The sequence below is a fragment of the Gorilla gorilla genome, chromosome 15 (genome assembly GCF_029281585.2).
Source record: "Gorilla gorilla gorilla isolate KB3781 chromosome 15, NHGRI_mGorGor1-v2.1_pri, whole genome shotgun sequence".
Lineage (NCBI taxonomy): Eukaryota > Metazoa > Chordata > Mammalia > Primates > Hominidae > Gorilla > Gorilla gorilla.
In genome coordinates, this window is record NC_073239.2 from 25,959,042 (window position 1) to 25,971,655 (window position 12,614).

General features: G+C 35.9%; 1 protein-coding gene and 1 pseudogene across 4 annotated transcripts in view; one reads left to right on the forward strand and one right to left on the reverse strand.

Moving 5' to 3' along the window:
• SCFD1 (sec1 family domain containing 1) overlaps positions 1-12,614 on the reverse strand; it is a 107,129-nt gene that overhangs the window by 37,528 nt on the left and 56,987 nt on the right. For all 4 annotated transcript variants that reach the window (XM_019009843.4, XM_019009844.2, XM_055361353.2 and 1 more), the window contains one exon: positions 2,997-3,093. In XM_019009843.4, coding sequence (XP_018865388.1) covers positions 2,997-3,093 — 97 coding nt within the window. The remainder of the gene's footprint in view (positions 1-2,996; positions 3,094-12,614) is intronic.
• Positions 8,162-8,759, forward strand: LOC101141238 (ubiquitin-conjugating enzyme E2 C-like; annotated as a pseudogene).

Sequence of the window (12,614 nt, forward strand, 5' to 3'; positions counted from 1 at the left end):
TCTTTAGTCTTCTTCTGTATGAAACAGTTCCTCCATTTTTCCTTGACTTGCATGGCCTTGGTTACTTTTTAAGACTATAGGCTGGTTTCTTCCTAGAATATCACACAATTAAGTTTTGTCTAATATTTCCTCATGATTAGATTTAGGTTATACCGAGGCAAGAATATCACAACAGTGATGCTGTGTTCTTTGCACTGAAACCTACTAGCCCTTTACCTCTCAGCCTTTCCTGAGCTCCTTCCTCTCCACAATCTGCTTAGTACTTTCCCACTATTTTATGTCTCTCTACTGACGAGGTTCACTGTGGTTACCTAATAAGGTATTTATCAGGCTTCTCCACTGCACCGTTACTTTTTCTTACAGTTAATAAGTATTTTGTGGGGAGGTATTCTGAAACTGCATAAATATCCTATGAAATTTCAATTTATTCATTTATTATGTCCACATGGACTCTTGGCATCCTCTTTTATCAGTGGGTTATAATCTGTTATTATTTATTTTGATGCTCAAATTGTCATTATCTGGAGCCTATTCAAGCTGACTTCTGGGTTCTTTTGACAAGTTCCATCATTTTTGGAGTAGCTTCCTTGCCTTCTGACACAACAAAAATGTTCCAGACTCATTTTGTACTTTTGCTCCCTGCCCCACCTCTGGAATCAGCTACCTCTCCAAGGAGTCCTAGTGGAAACTGTATTTATAAGGCAGCATCTTTACTAGTTGGGCATTGCTGCTCCCAGGCCCTTTCAGTTGGCAGAGTTACGGAATACATGAGTGTACACCGCCCCCCCTCCCCAACATACAATCTATATTTATTTCTGTATCTGAACAGATATATAGCGAAAACACTAAGTTCACACCAACACCTCTAATTCCAATCCAACACTACAGGGTTCATTCTAATTTTTTCCCTTTCTATATTTATAAATTCCTCCTCTGACAATGGGAAATTGGGCTTTCTTTATATTATCCAATATATTTATTTAGCCAGTCCCCTGTATATAACAAATATCCCATCTCTGCTTCCACGGGCTTGCTGCATGGATGCCCTTCTTACTTCACTTGAGCTCCGATTTCCTGCAGTGGACCCATCCACATACCTAGACGTATGTCTCACCTCACCTAGGCCCAAGCTGGTTTGTTCCTGTGCAGAGGTCACCCTCCTCAATCTGTTATGGTTCTCACACACCTTGCTAGACTACTCCCACATGTGGACACTCTGCTTCCCTTTCCTGAACTTTGACATCTAATGCCAGATTACTAATCCTCCCTCTATTCCATGAGTGGATGCCCTTAGTCATCTTGCTCAGGTTCCAACATCTTATTCTGGACCAAAGTGGCACTAGACTGCTACTTTGCAAGAATGCCTACCTTGCTCTATCCTACTTAATATCTTTAAGGATAAATTGTTTGAGAAAGGGGAAAGGAAAAAGCAGGACTGATTGCCCTTCTGTCAACATGTTTTTTTTGTTTCAACTTTACTCGAAAGTTACTGTAAATAACAAGGAATAGCTCAGAAATGATAGACTTATATAACTTTTTGAATTTCTTTCACTGTAAAATGCATATACCTTTAAAATGCTATGTTCTCACCACAAATCTAGCTTTCTAAAAGTGTGAGCAATACTTATGGCTTCTCAGATGTTTGTATAAATAGAATTGTTAATTATAAAACAGTTTGGACTTTTAAATTATTTTCTAATTTGGATTATAGTCTAAAATTCATACCAAAACTATAACTCAAAAACCATAATTATGCAGCTTAAATAGCTTATATGCAAAATGGGTCCTAGGCTTTCCATTTGTTTTGGAAAAAGCTGAGATTTGAATTCAAAACTATTCTGAAATGATCTACAGGTCTCTAAAGTTTAGGGAATTTCAGAGACTAAGACTCTATGTAGATCCCACAATCTTTATAATTAAAAACTACAATTGGATTACATTAAATTTTTTTTTTTACTATTTTTGCCTGTGGTTTTTTTTGTTTGTTTGTTTTTGAGACAAGGTCTTGCTCTGCCACCCAGGCTGGAGTGCAGTTGTGCGATCATAGCTTACTGCAACATCGTACTCCTAGGCTCAAGGGATCCTCCCACCTCAGTGTCCCAAGTAGCTGGGACTACAGATGCATGCCACTCTGCCTGGCTAACTTTCTTCATTTTTTGTGTGTATATGGGGTCTTGCTTTATTGCCTAGGCTGGTCTCAAACTCCTGGGCTTAAGCAATCCTCCTGCCTCAAGCTCCCAAAGTACTGGGATTACAGGCATGAGCCACTGTGCCTGGCCAGTCTTTACCATTGTTAAGTGCACAGTTCAGTGGTAAAAAATACGTTTATATTTTTTTGTTCCCTTCATCCCTCCACCTCTCTCCCTTTCCTGGCCTCTGGTAACTCTATCTTCATAAGATCTACTTTTTAAGCTTCCACATGAGTGAGAACATGTGATATTTGTCTTTCTGCGCCTGGCTTCTTTCGCTTAACATATTGGCCTCCATAGATCATATTTTCTAAGTACAAATAGTTATATTTTAAGAAAATCTAACATACAAATATTTAAAGTGATTGGCCATAGAGTTCCTTTAAAAGTAAACTCCCTAAACATGTAAAACAGAATTTAGTTTTAGATACATCTTTTCAGGAAACTGAGGGTAGACCAAAGTAATTAGGAAGCGAATCACTTAGAGACACTTGCTTTGAATGTTATACCTTCAAATCTTCCTGGAACCAGCAGATATTAAGCTTTGCATATATCACCTTAAACAAGTGAATATAAAAAGTGCTTAAATACTATCAAATAAAAGTTCAATGAAATGAAATGCAAATTATTTTTCCACTGTAGGAACTGCTAAGTTATAAAATTTTCCCAGAAAATAGCTCATTTAATTATCTTGATAATAGCACTGACTGTCAAAAAAACAACAATTCTATTCAAAGTTTACTCAATTGAAAATGCTGCTTTTGTCAGATATGAAACTTACATTAACCTCAAATTTTTGGTACGTACCATCAGGGTCTGATATTATATCTAGAAGAGATTTATCCAGAGTAGTTTTGCTCATTATTTTTTCTTCATATTCAAAATATACATCCAATTTTCTTGCCTGTTTCAAAATAAACATTAGATGAGAATATATTAAGTCATTAAAATACATAATGGTCTACTCACCTTGTAAGTTTCTATTTTCTATGATCAATTTTAAGATATGTTCTTTCAGACAGGTCAAAAGTACAGTTCAGAAGTACCAGGCTGAAGTACAGTGGTGCAATCTTAACTTCCCAGGCTCATTCCCAACCCAGTCTCCCGAGTAGCTGAGACCACAGGTATGTGTCACCACACCTGGCTAATTTTTCCGTATTTTTTTTTATAGAGATGGGGTTTTGCTATGTTGTGCAGGCTGGTCTTAAACTCCTGAGCTCAAGCAATCTGCCCGTCTCAGCCTCCCAAAGTGCGGGATTACAGGTGTGAGCTACTGTGCCTGGCCTTCATTTCTTAAAAGAATTTAAAGTGTCTTACTTTTGAATATATATTTAATATAGAAAAAAACCAACAGATTATTTTGTTTACCATATTTGATGGATAAATTCAGCAGTAATTCTGCATACCGTACATATATTAGCAAAGATAAAAACACAATTCTTACTTATTGTATTAATTAGTTACTGGCATACAAATCATATTATACTCCATGCAAAATTCATGTCAGGTGGTCAAGTTATGTTTACTATTTTAGTGTGCAAATCCACATATATTCACCTTAACTGGATGGAAAGTTACCTTAAACTAAATTCTTGTCCTTTTTGTTTTTTTTAAAAAACTTTTTCCTTATTAGTTTTCCTATTTAATATCTTGAAGTTTAAGATAACGGAAACGTAGTAAAACTTTGCTGTGTGAGACCTTTCCTAATTGAAAATTTTGCTGATTAAAATTATCCAAATAAAGTTAACATATTAAGATCCTCAAAAGCAAATAAAAATTATCAAATATCTCTTAAGTTATGCTTCAGATAATTCAGATACTATTGAGGGTGTTAATAATCAAGTGGGAGTAGAAACCATTCATGAAATTATAAAAACAATTTTTATAATTAAGGGTGTAAACAATCAAAGTGGGAGTGGAAATCATTCATGAAATATATTAGGATTTATAGTAATACCAACGTAGAACCAACATACAAATATACAACATAAATACATTATGCTAAAAGGCAGAATGAAATAAATAGCCAATTGAGGAGGAAGTGATATATTTTGAGTTGAAGTTTGAAAGTGATTTAGGGACACAGATATAGTTCATTTCAGTTAAACAGATCATGCCAAGGCACAAGGTAGAAACATCTAAACAGTAGACTAAGGAGTGAATTTGATACATGGAGCAACAAGAAATCAGTCATTTCACTGCTACTCCCTTGCAGTGGCACGCAAGGCCAAAGTTTTATAGATGAAATATCTAGATAGTTCAAAAATGAATACAACATAAAAAGACATATACTGAGAAGCCTTATTTTTCACCCCTGTCCTCTTCCACCCCATTTCTACCTGCTTCTATAGGTATTTTCTTTTATTATTTATTCTAGTTTTTTTTAGTTTCTTTGTGCAAATATCAGCAGAGTCTGTATTCTAATATCCGCCTCCTTTCTGACACAAGAAGTATGATACTGTTCTTTTCTGCCCTTTCCTTTCACTGAACAATATATTCTACATCAGCATGTAGAGGATTCCCTGTCAGTGAGCTCTTATCTATGAAATCTCCAGCCCTTCATATTCTTCAGACTCTCTGATATAGGAACTATTTTAGCTACTCTATAAAGCTAGTTTGAATACTAAAATTGATACAAAGTAAAGTCCTAGAAATGAGAAAGTCCTACCAATAATACTAAAAATGAACAAAAGAAATATGAGATTCTAGGAAAAAGGCCACAGTAGTGGCTGTGGGAACGGAAAGGACAAGATGGGTATTTTATAATTTACATGAGAAAGGATATGGGATACAAAGTAGTGAAAGAAGAAAAAGAAAACTTTGGGGAATGACAATGATGATACTAGGAACTGTTAATGTGAATATTAGCTTGGGAAAAGCTGTTATCTGCAGAATGAAGTCAGGAATGGAAGGGGAAAGGTGCTAAAATAAGCTGTTAAACTAACTTTCAGGCCCTCTGATCCAGCTAACCTTTTCTGTTTTATCACTATTCACTAAATTCAGTTTCCGCTAGTCACATCAAATAGTTATTTCATTAAACTTTAACTTGTCATTAAATACTGTGTTTGCTTTTAATTCTCTAGTCTTAGGCTCAAGTTATTCTCTCAGCTTTTGCAGAATATATTCCTCCTCTACCATCTACTCAGTGAATTCTACTCATTCAACGTCTACCCTCTCTGTAGCTTTTCTACAACTCTTCCTTCAATCCCTACTCTCTCCCCTTTCTGACCCTCTCCCAGTCTCCTCCTTGGCCAAAATAACTCATTACTCCCTTATCTGTGTATCAACAGCACTTTATACACCTCATCATGATAACAAAGATCACAGTATATTACTGTCCTTTGTTTATGTGTCTTTCTAAAACTGTAAACTCCTTAGAGCATGTTTAATTAATTGTTTAACCCTAGGAGTCTAACACCACCTGGCTTATAACAAGCACTTGCATTTGCTGAATTTCGAAACCAAGAACGGGGCGTATACAGACCAAGTAATCATTTTTAAAAGTCATAAAAATAGATGAACGAACTTCTAGAAGTGGAAAACGTAAAGAATCTAGTCTTTTGTGACTGCATATGTAAAACTCAGTATGCTAAGGTGCAGTGGCACATTCCTGTAGTCCCAGGTACTTGGGAGGCTGAGGTGAGAGGATCGCTTGAGCCTTGGGAGTTTGAGACTAGCCTGGGAAACATAGTGAGACCCTGTCTATAAATAAATAAATAAATAAATAAATAAATAAATAAATAAATAATTTAAGTATGCTAAATGCCATAGCAGAATCTAATTTCTGGAACTATATAAATCAGTAAAAAAACATGGCTCACTGATTTATGTAAGTACAGGCATTTGGTTCATTTTGCTCTTTTTGATGTAGTAATTTACTTATTAACATCAACTTCTAATGAACAATGGAAATAGGGTCCAAAAACAACTTAATGTGATTGGTACTAGGTAGGGGGTTTCTTTTTGAGGTGACAAAAATGCTTTAAAATTAGATTGTGGTTGCAACAACTCTGTAAATATCCTAAAGTCCACTGAATGATATGTTTTAAATTGATGAATTGCAAAGTACATGAGTTACATCTCAACAAAGTTGTTAAAAGTAACAGCCCTTTAATATACTGATTATGAGGGAGCATCATCCAAGAGGAAAAGGAGTGAAGTGCTATACAGATTTTCTAACCTGCATAAGAGAACTAGTATCTCTTCAAGGCACCTATCATGTGTAAGGCACTTTACTTACAACTATGGCTTTCAAGAGTTTTTAAAGAGAGAGCCTCAGGACCCTCTTTCTCAAACCAAATCTTCTACAGAACCCTCAACATAAAATAGATACAAGTGATCCATTAAATGTCTCCATACAGCTCTAGGGTACCAGAGAACAGTGTTCAAAAATTACTAACTTACATCATCTCATTTAATTCTCCAAATAACACTATGAGCTAGGAATTATTAATCTCATTTTAAAGATGAAGAAACAGACATACAGAAACATATTTTTGTTCAAGACTACCAGAGTAGAAGTAGTACAGAGTTGAGATTCAAATGCTGGTCATACTCTAATGTATACCACAGAAAATAGGGAAAATTACACTACCCTCAAGAACGATTTTATGGCTTCCTTCTATAGGCCTTTTCTCAAATTCTTGAAATGAGAGAAAACACTAAGAGAAGCAACTTCTGTAATTCCAAAGATTAATCTTCTTCTACAACATGGGCTCAAAAGAGAATACAGTTTGGGTAATAAGAGTGACATAAAAAATGAACAAATTAAAAATATATAACAAAATAACAAGGTCAAGATAATAAACTGAGATTCTTCAGTAGCTTCAATAAATATTAAGAATAAGTGAGTAGAAGGGGAACATTCTAGACAATCAAAAGCGCTATGCGTGGAATATAGATTATATATAATGAACATAAACTCTGAGAGCCATGCATTTCTCAAAAATCGTTTTAGAAGGACATTCTATGGGAGGAATCTCATTAAAAAAAATTCTAGTGCTTTTCTCCAAATTTCAGTCATCAGGTAAACAATCAGACTGATTTTACATTCATTTTTCAGTACACTGCCTCAATTTATATTATATCAAATTAACATTAACATGCTGTGCGCACATACACACATATACAGATTGTGTAAGACATTTGACTGGCTACAGCCAACAGGGTTTGGAAAGAACAAAGGGAGCACTTTCTAAAACTAGTTTGTCCCTTCTGTCACCAAAAGGGAATAATCTTAAAACCTATCTGGCGCTAAAGTTGGACACTGTGGCATGCACCTGTAATCCCAGCTATTCAGGAAATTGAGGCATGAGGATCACTTGAGCCCAGGAGTTCAACAGCAGCCTGGGTAACATAGACTTGTCTCTAAAAAAGACTTATCTGAGAAGTACAGGTAAGTACATATCGTTTGCTTTTTGAAAATCCATAACCTGGGACATTTGCCAGACGACCAAGAAAGGACACAAAAGAAATTCCCTTTTCCTTCCTATAAGTAATTGCAGGGATTTTTCCTTCTTTTTACTGTTTCTCTCCCCAGTCTAGCTATAGACACTACTGTTCCAGAACTCCATTCGCTGCTAGCGATAATTCCCATTTCTTACCTCAGTCTAATGACTGGGTTGATGACCAAGTCTAGAGTGATACTTCTTGGCTTTCCCTCTGCTTCAGACCCCAATTCTATCCCCAATAACCATTCAGCAGTGAAAAGAAAGACAAGAAGGGAATAAAGAGTTATACCTCCTTTCTACCAGTAAGAACTCAATATTCCTTTCTCCCTACTTCTCAGAAGGTACAGGGAATGATAAACCTTTCTATGTTGCAATGCTATGTTAGGAATATTCCAGATTATGAATTAGATAGGGTTTGTGAGACAGAAACCTACCTACGACGTAATATCTATAGGAAAGTATACCCCCACAGTTGCAGTCGTGAGCTCTCCGAGTTCCCGTCTCTCTGCCAGCACCGCCTGGATGGCCTCCCAAAATTGCGACCCAGCCACCACTAGCATCGCAGCCTCCCACAAAGGAGCAGAGCCAAGCTGGAGTGCCGCTGGGGGTCCCATGGGCAAAACAACAGGAGCTCATGACTCATAATGTGTGGCAACAAGGGCATTTCTGCCTTCCCTGAATCAGACCACCTTTTCACATGGGTAGGGGCCATCCATGGAGCAGCTGCCACAGTATATGAAGACCTGAGGTATAAGCATAAGCTCTCATTAGAGTTCCCCAGTGACTACCCTTACAATGCACCCATGGTGAAATTCCTCACACCCTGCTACTATCCCAGTGTGGACACCCAGGGTAACATATGCCTGGACATCCTGAAGGACAAGTGGTCTGCCCTGTATGACATCAGGACCATTCTGCTCTCCATCCAGAACACTCTCCATCTCCAGCCTACTAGGAGAACCCAACATTGATAGCCCCTTGAACATGCATGCTGCCAAACCCTGGAAAAACCCCACAGCTTTTAAGAAGTATCTGCAAGAAACCTACTCAAAACAGGTCACCAGTCAGGAGCCCTGACCCAGGCTGCCCAGCCCGTCCTTGTGTCGTCTTTTTAACTTTTCCTTAGATGGTCTGTCTTTTTTTGTGATTTCTGTATAGACTCTGTATCATGAACTGTGGTATTATTTTTGTTTTTGTCTTTTAAATTAAGCCTCAGTTGAGCCCTTGTGATGTATATTAAATAAATACATTCTGGTCATTAAAAAAAAAAGTATATCTCAAGCTACAACGAACTTAGAATCAGACTTTTAGAATATCACCTACACCTAAGCTGAAGACTGTTTATATTCTAGCCATTCCTGTTTTTTCTTACTTCTTCACATGTTTAATTCCTGGCATCTTTCAGGGCTGTATTTGGATATCCAGGTGGGTAGCACCAGTAATGCTGCATTATAATCATCTATGGTTGGTATATGTCACTACAGTAAAAACTCCTTGAGACTGCTTGTTCATTATTGTATGTATAGTGCCCTGCAAGATAACTGGAATTCTCCAAAACTCAATTGCTTTGTATAATATAACAAAATAGCTGGTTAATTTATTTTCAGTTATTCAGGTGTGCATTTTGTTGCAATTCATACTGGTGGGTTTCCCACTATATGCATGGGTTTGTCAGTGTGAAAAATTATGTTACAAAAAATCAAGATGAACCATAAAATTGTATTTAAAGGTGTTCTATGATACAAGTGACAGAAAATATTTACTTGTTGGGTTTCCAAGCTACAATGAACTTAGCTCATGTGCTATAGTGACTTAGGAATCTTGAACAAAATTCATTTTACTTCTACCTCTCTTCTGTACACAGATGGGACAGTATACTATCAAGGTGAGAGACCAGGTTATTTCTTCAATTTCTACAACAGATTATCAATCTTACTAGTTGGTTATCTCATTTCCAAACATATGCATTTTTTCTCTCAACCAAAAACATTGAATTTCTAGCATTCCAGGCCCAAATCAGAATGTATAACCTCAACTTGTTATCTAAATCCTATCAAAGCCAAAATGAAAAAATGATATTATAGATTATTCAAAGAATATGCAATCTTTCCACTCTAGATGATAAAAATTCTATTCTTAGTTTAAGAACAGGACATATACAGAGAACCATTAGAGGGCGATAGACTTGGCTACCTTGGTAACTCATAGAACTGCTCTCATTGAACTGTATTTAATATTATATCCCTGGCTTTCATGAAAGTTGCTATACAAAACAGTCACATGAAATCTATAAGGGTAACTGATATTAAATACTACCTCATTACATCACTTAATTTATTCTAGATAATGCCCAATATGAGCAATGTCTTTTGTAATGTGATGCTAAGAAATGGTTTGCTTAGAATAAAAAACAGAAAATCTTTCTGACAGAGGTTTTTTTATCTTAATCATCTCTCTCTTTTTTATCTTGGTTGCGAGAAAATTCAAAGCCAAATTTGAGAATTAACATTATAACTATTGAGCTTTTACTGAATTATTTGTGAGCTTTTATCAGATTGTTTTCATTCTATGTGCTATTTGAGGGAGCTGCCTTAAATCTGTTTTAGAATATGAACACAATATTTAATCTGTAAATTTATCCTATGTATTGACTTGTGCTAAAAATATTTAAATTCAGACTAAAATGATCTATATAAAAAATTTAAAATGTACACAAAGTGATCTTTATAGATGGCAAGTATAAAAAATATAAACAGAAGTGACCTTATTATCACGAAATACTGAAAACTGCTTTATGATATTTCTGCGGTATTTGTAAACTGTTGTCTTGTTTTTTATGGCTCTCAGAAATCACTTAGTTTTAATTTATTCAACCAGTATGTTGAGCGCTTTTTTTTTTTTTTTGAGACAGAGTCTCACTCTGTCAGGCTGGAGTGCAATAGCACGATCTCGGCTCACTGCAACCTTTGCCTCCTAGGTTCAAGCAATTCTCATGCCTCAGCCTCCAGAGTGACTACAGGTGTGCGCCACCATGTTCAGCTAAGTTTTGTATTTTTAGTAGAGATGAGGTTTTGCCATGTTGGCCAGGCCGGTCTCCTGGCCTGAAGTGATCTGCCTGCCTTGGCCTCCCAAAGTGCTGGGATGACAGGTGTGAGCCACTGCGCCCAGCTGAATGTTGAACTCTTAAAAGATATACTTAGAAAAAGAACAGCAAGTTAAATCCAAAATAGGCAGAAGAAAATAAATAATAAAAATTAGAGCAGAACCAGTGAAATTAAAAACAGGAAATCAACAAAGAAAAATCACAGACTATAGAGGTTCCCTTCTACTCTCTATTTTTTGTTATTTTTATTTTTTATGAGATGGGGGTCTTGCTATGTTGGTCAACTGGACTTGAACTCCTAGGCTCAAGAGATCCTCCCACCTCAGCCTCCGAGTGGCCAGGATTATAGGTGCATGCCACCAAACCTTGCTTAGTTGTTATTTTTCAGTTTAAATTATTCCTAATCCTATGGTTACTCCAAAGGGATTACAAAAGAGCAAACCATTCTCACTGAATTTTAGTAGATATGTTTTACGGAACTACAGCATGGTAGAGAGAACATGGGACTTAAAAACCCAAGTTAAAATTCAGGCTTTGGTAGATGGTCTTAAGGCAAGTATTCAGTATTTCTGAGATTCAACTCCTCTGTAGAATGTGGGAATATACCTACTATGTTAAATATCTTATGTAACAGTGAAAAAAAAAGTTCATTCTCCCTTTAAAAGAAAAAAAATCCCCACATCCTATGTTTGTATTTTCAGCCAAGGATTAGTTCTGTTTCTCTGGGGAACCCTGGCTAACACAGGTTGTTTGCTTTCTCATTATTGAGTTTTGAGATGTCTTTATTCCTTTGAATTTAATCTTTATGAATCTATTAAACTGGGTCTTGCTAAATGACAATGCTTCATCCTCATAAAAGTAGGTATTAGGGAAGTGAGAGCCAAGAGCAAGAGAAAGTTGATTTCATACATATTTTTTTTTGAGATGTAGAAGTAGTTCCAGAAATTCACAGTAAGGAGTTGAAGGATATTCCACTCACTGAAGAGCTATCTTTTGTCATACTTGCAATAAAAAACAAAACAAAACAAAACAAAATACTTCAGATTCTCATAGTAACTAATCTTATTTTGAGATGAGAAGAGATAAAAGACAAGTGATAGCTCATCCACTGTGAACTTTCTGATACAGAATATATTTTTCCTCTGTCTTAAAGAAAAGACACCAAGGTAATAAGAACTTTCACTTGATATGCATACTGGACAAGAGATCATTTTAAACAAATCAGCACAAAATCCAGCCAGAGAAATGTTCTGACTTCTAGTTCAGTAAAAGACCTCTAATGTGATCAGGAGCAATAGTGATCAGTTAATCAAAGTCAGTTAATGTTAAAAAAAAAAAAGTCAGTTTATGTGAAGAATAAAACAGGATCTATGTTGTATGTTTAACTTAAGACCTAAAATACGCAGTCTGTCAATCACTGATCTATGTCCAAGACTTCTTTGAGTACAGAGATTCAGTGACTGACATTTTTTTTCTTTCTTGCATAAAGCCCACCTATCAGAAATCACCTATGATTTCCAGGTTCAGTTCTTTGGGAGTGGAATAAAAAATTTTAGAGACATTGCAAAGCAATTTCCGTAAAATACAGTATTTTCTGAGGCTTTCCAATCTTTTATGGTTAAGATTTTTTACCTACACCTAATTCAAACAATATTTATTTAAACCATCATGTTCACTGAGTCTTTCTAAGATGTGCAACTTAGTTTTATAGAAACAATCTTTTCATACTCATACAATTGACATAAATGCAATAAAACACAAATAACTCATTAGTAAGCAAAAAAAAAAAAAAAAGCCAATCGAGAGAGCAGAAAAAGGCACAAGATAATAAGGAAACTGTTATGACATGTTAATAATGTGGCTACTGGCCAC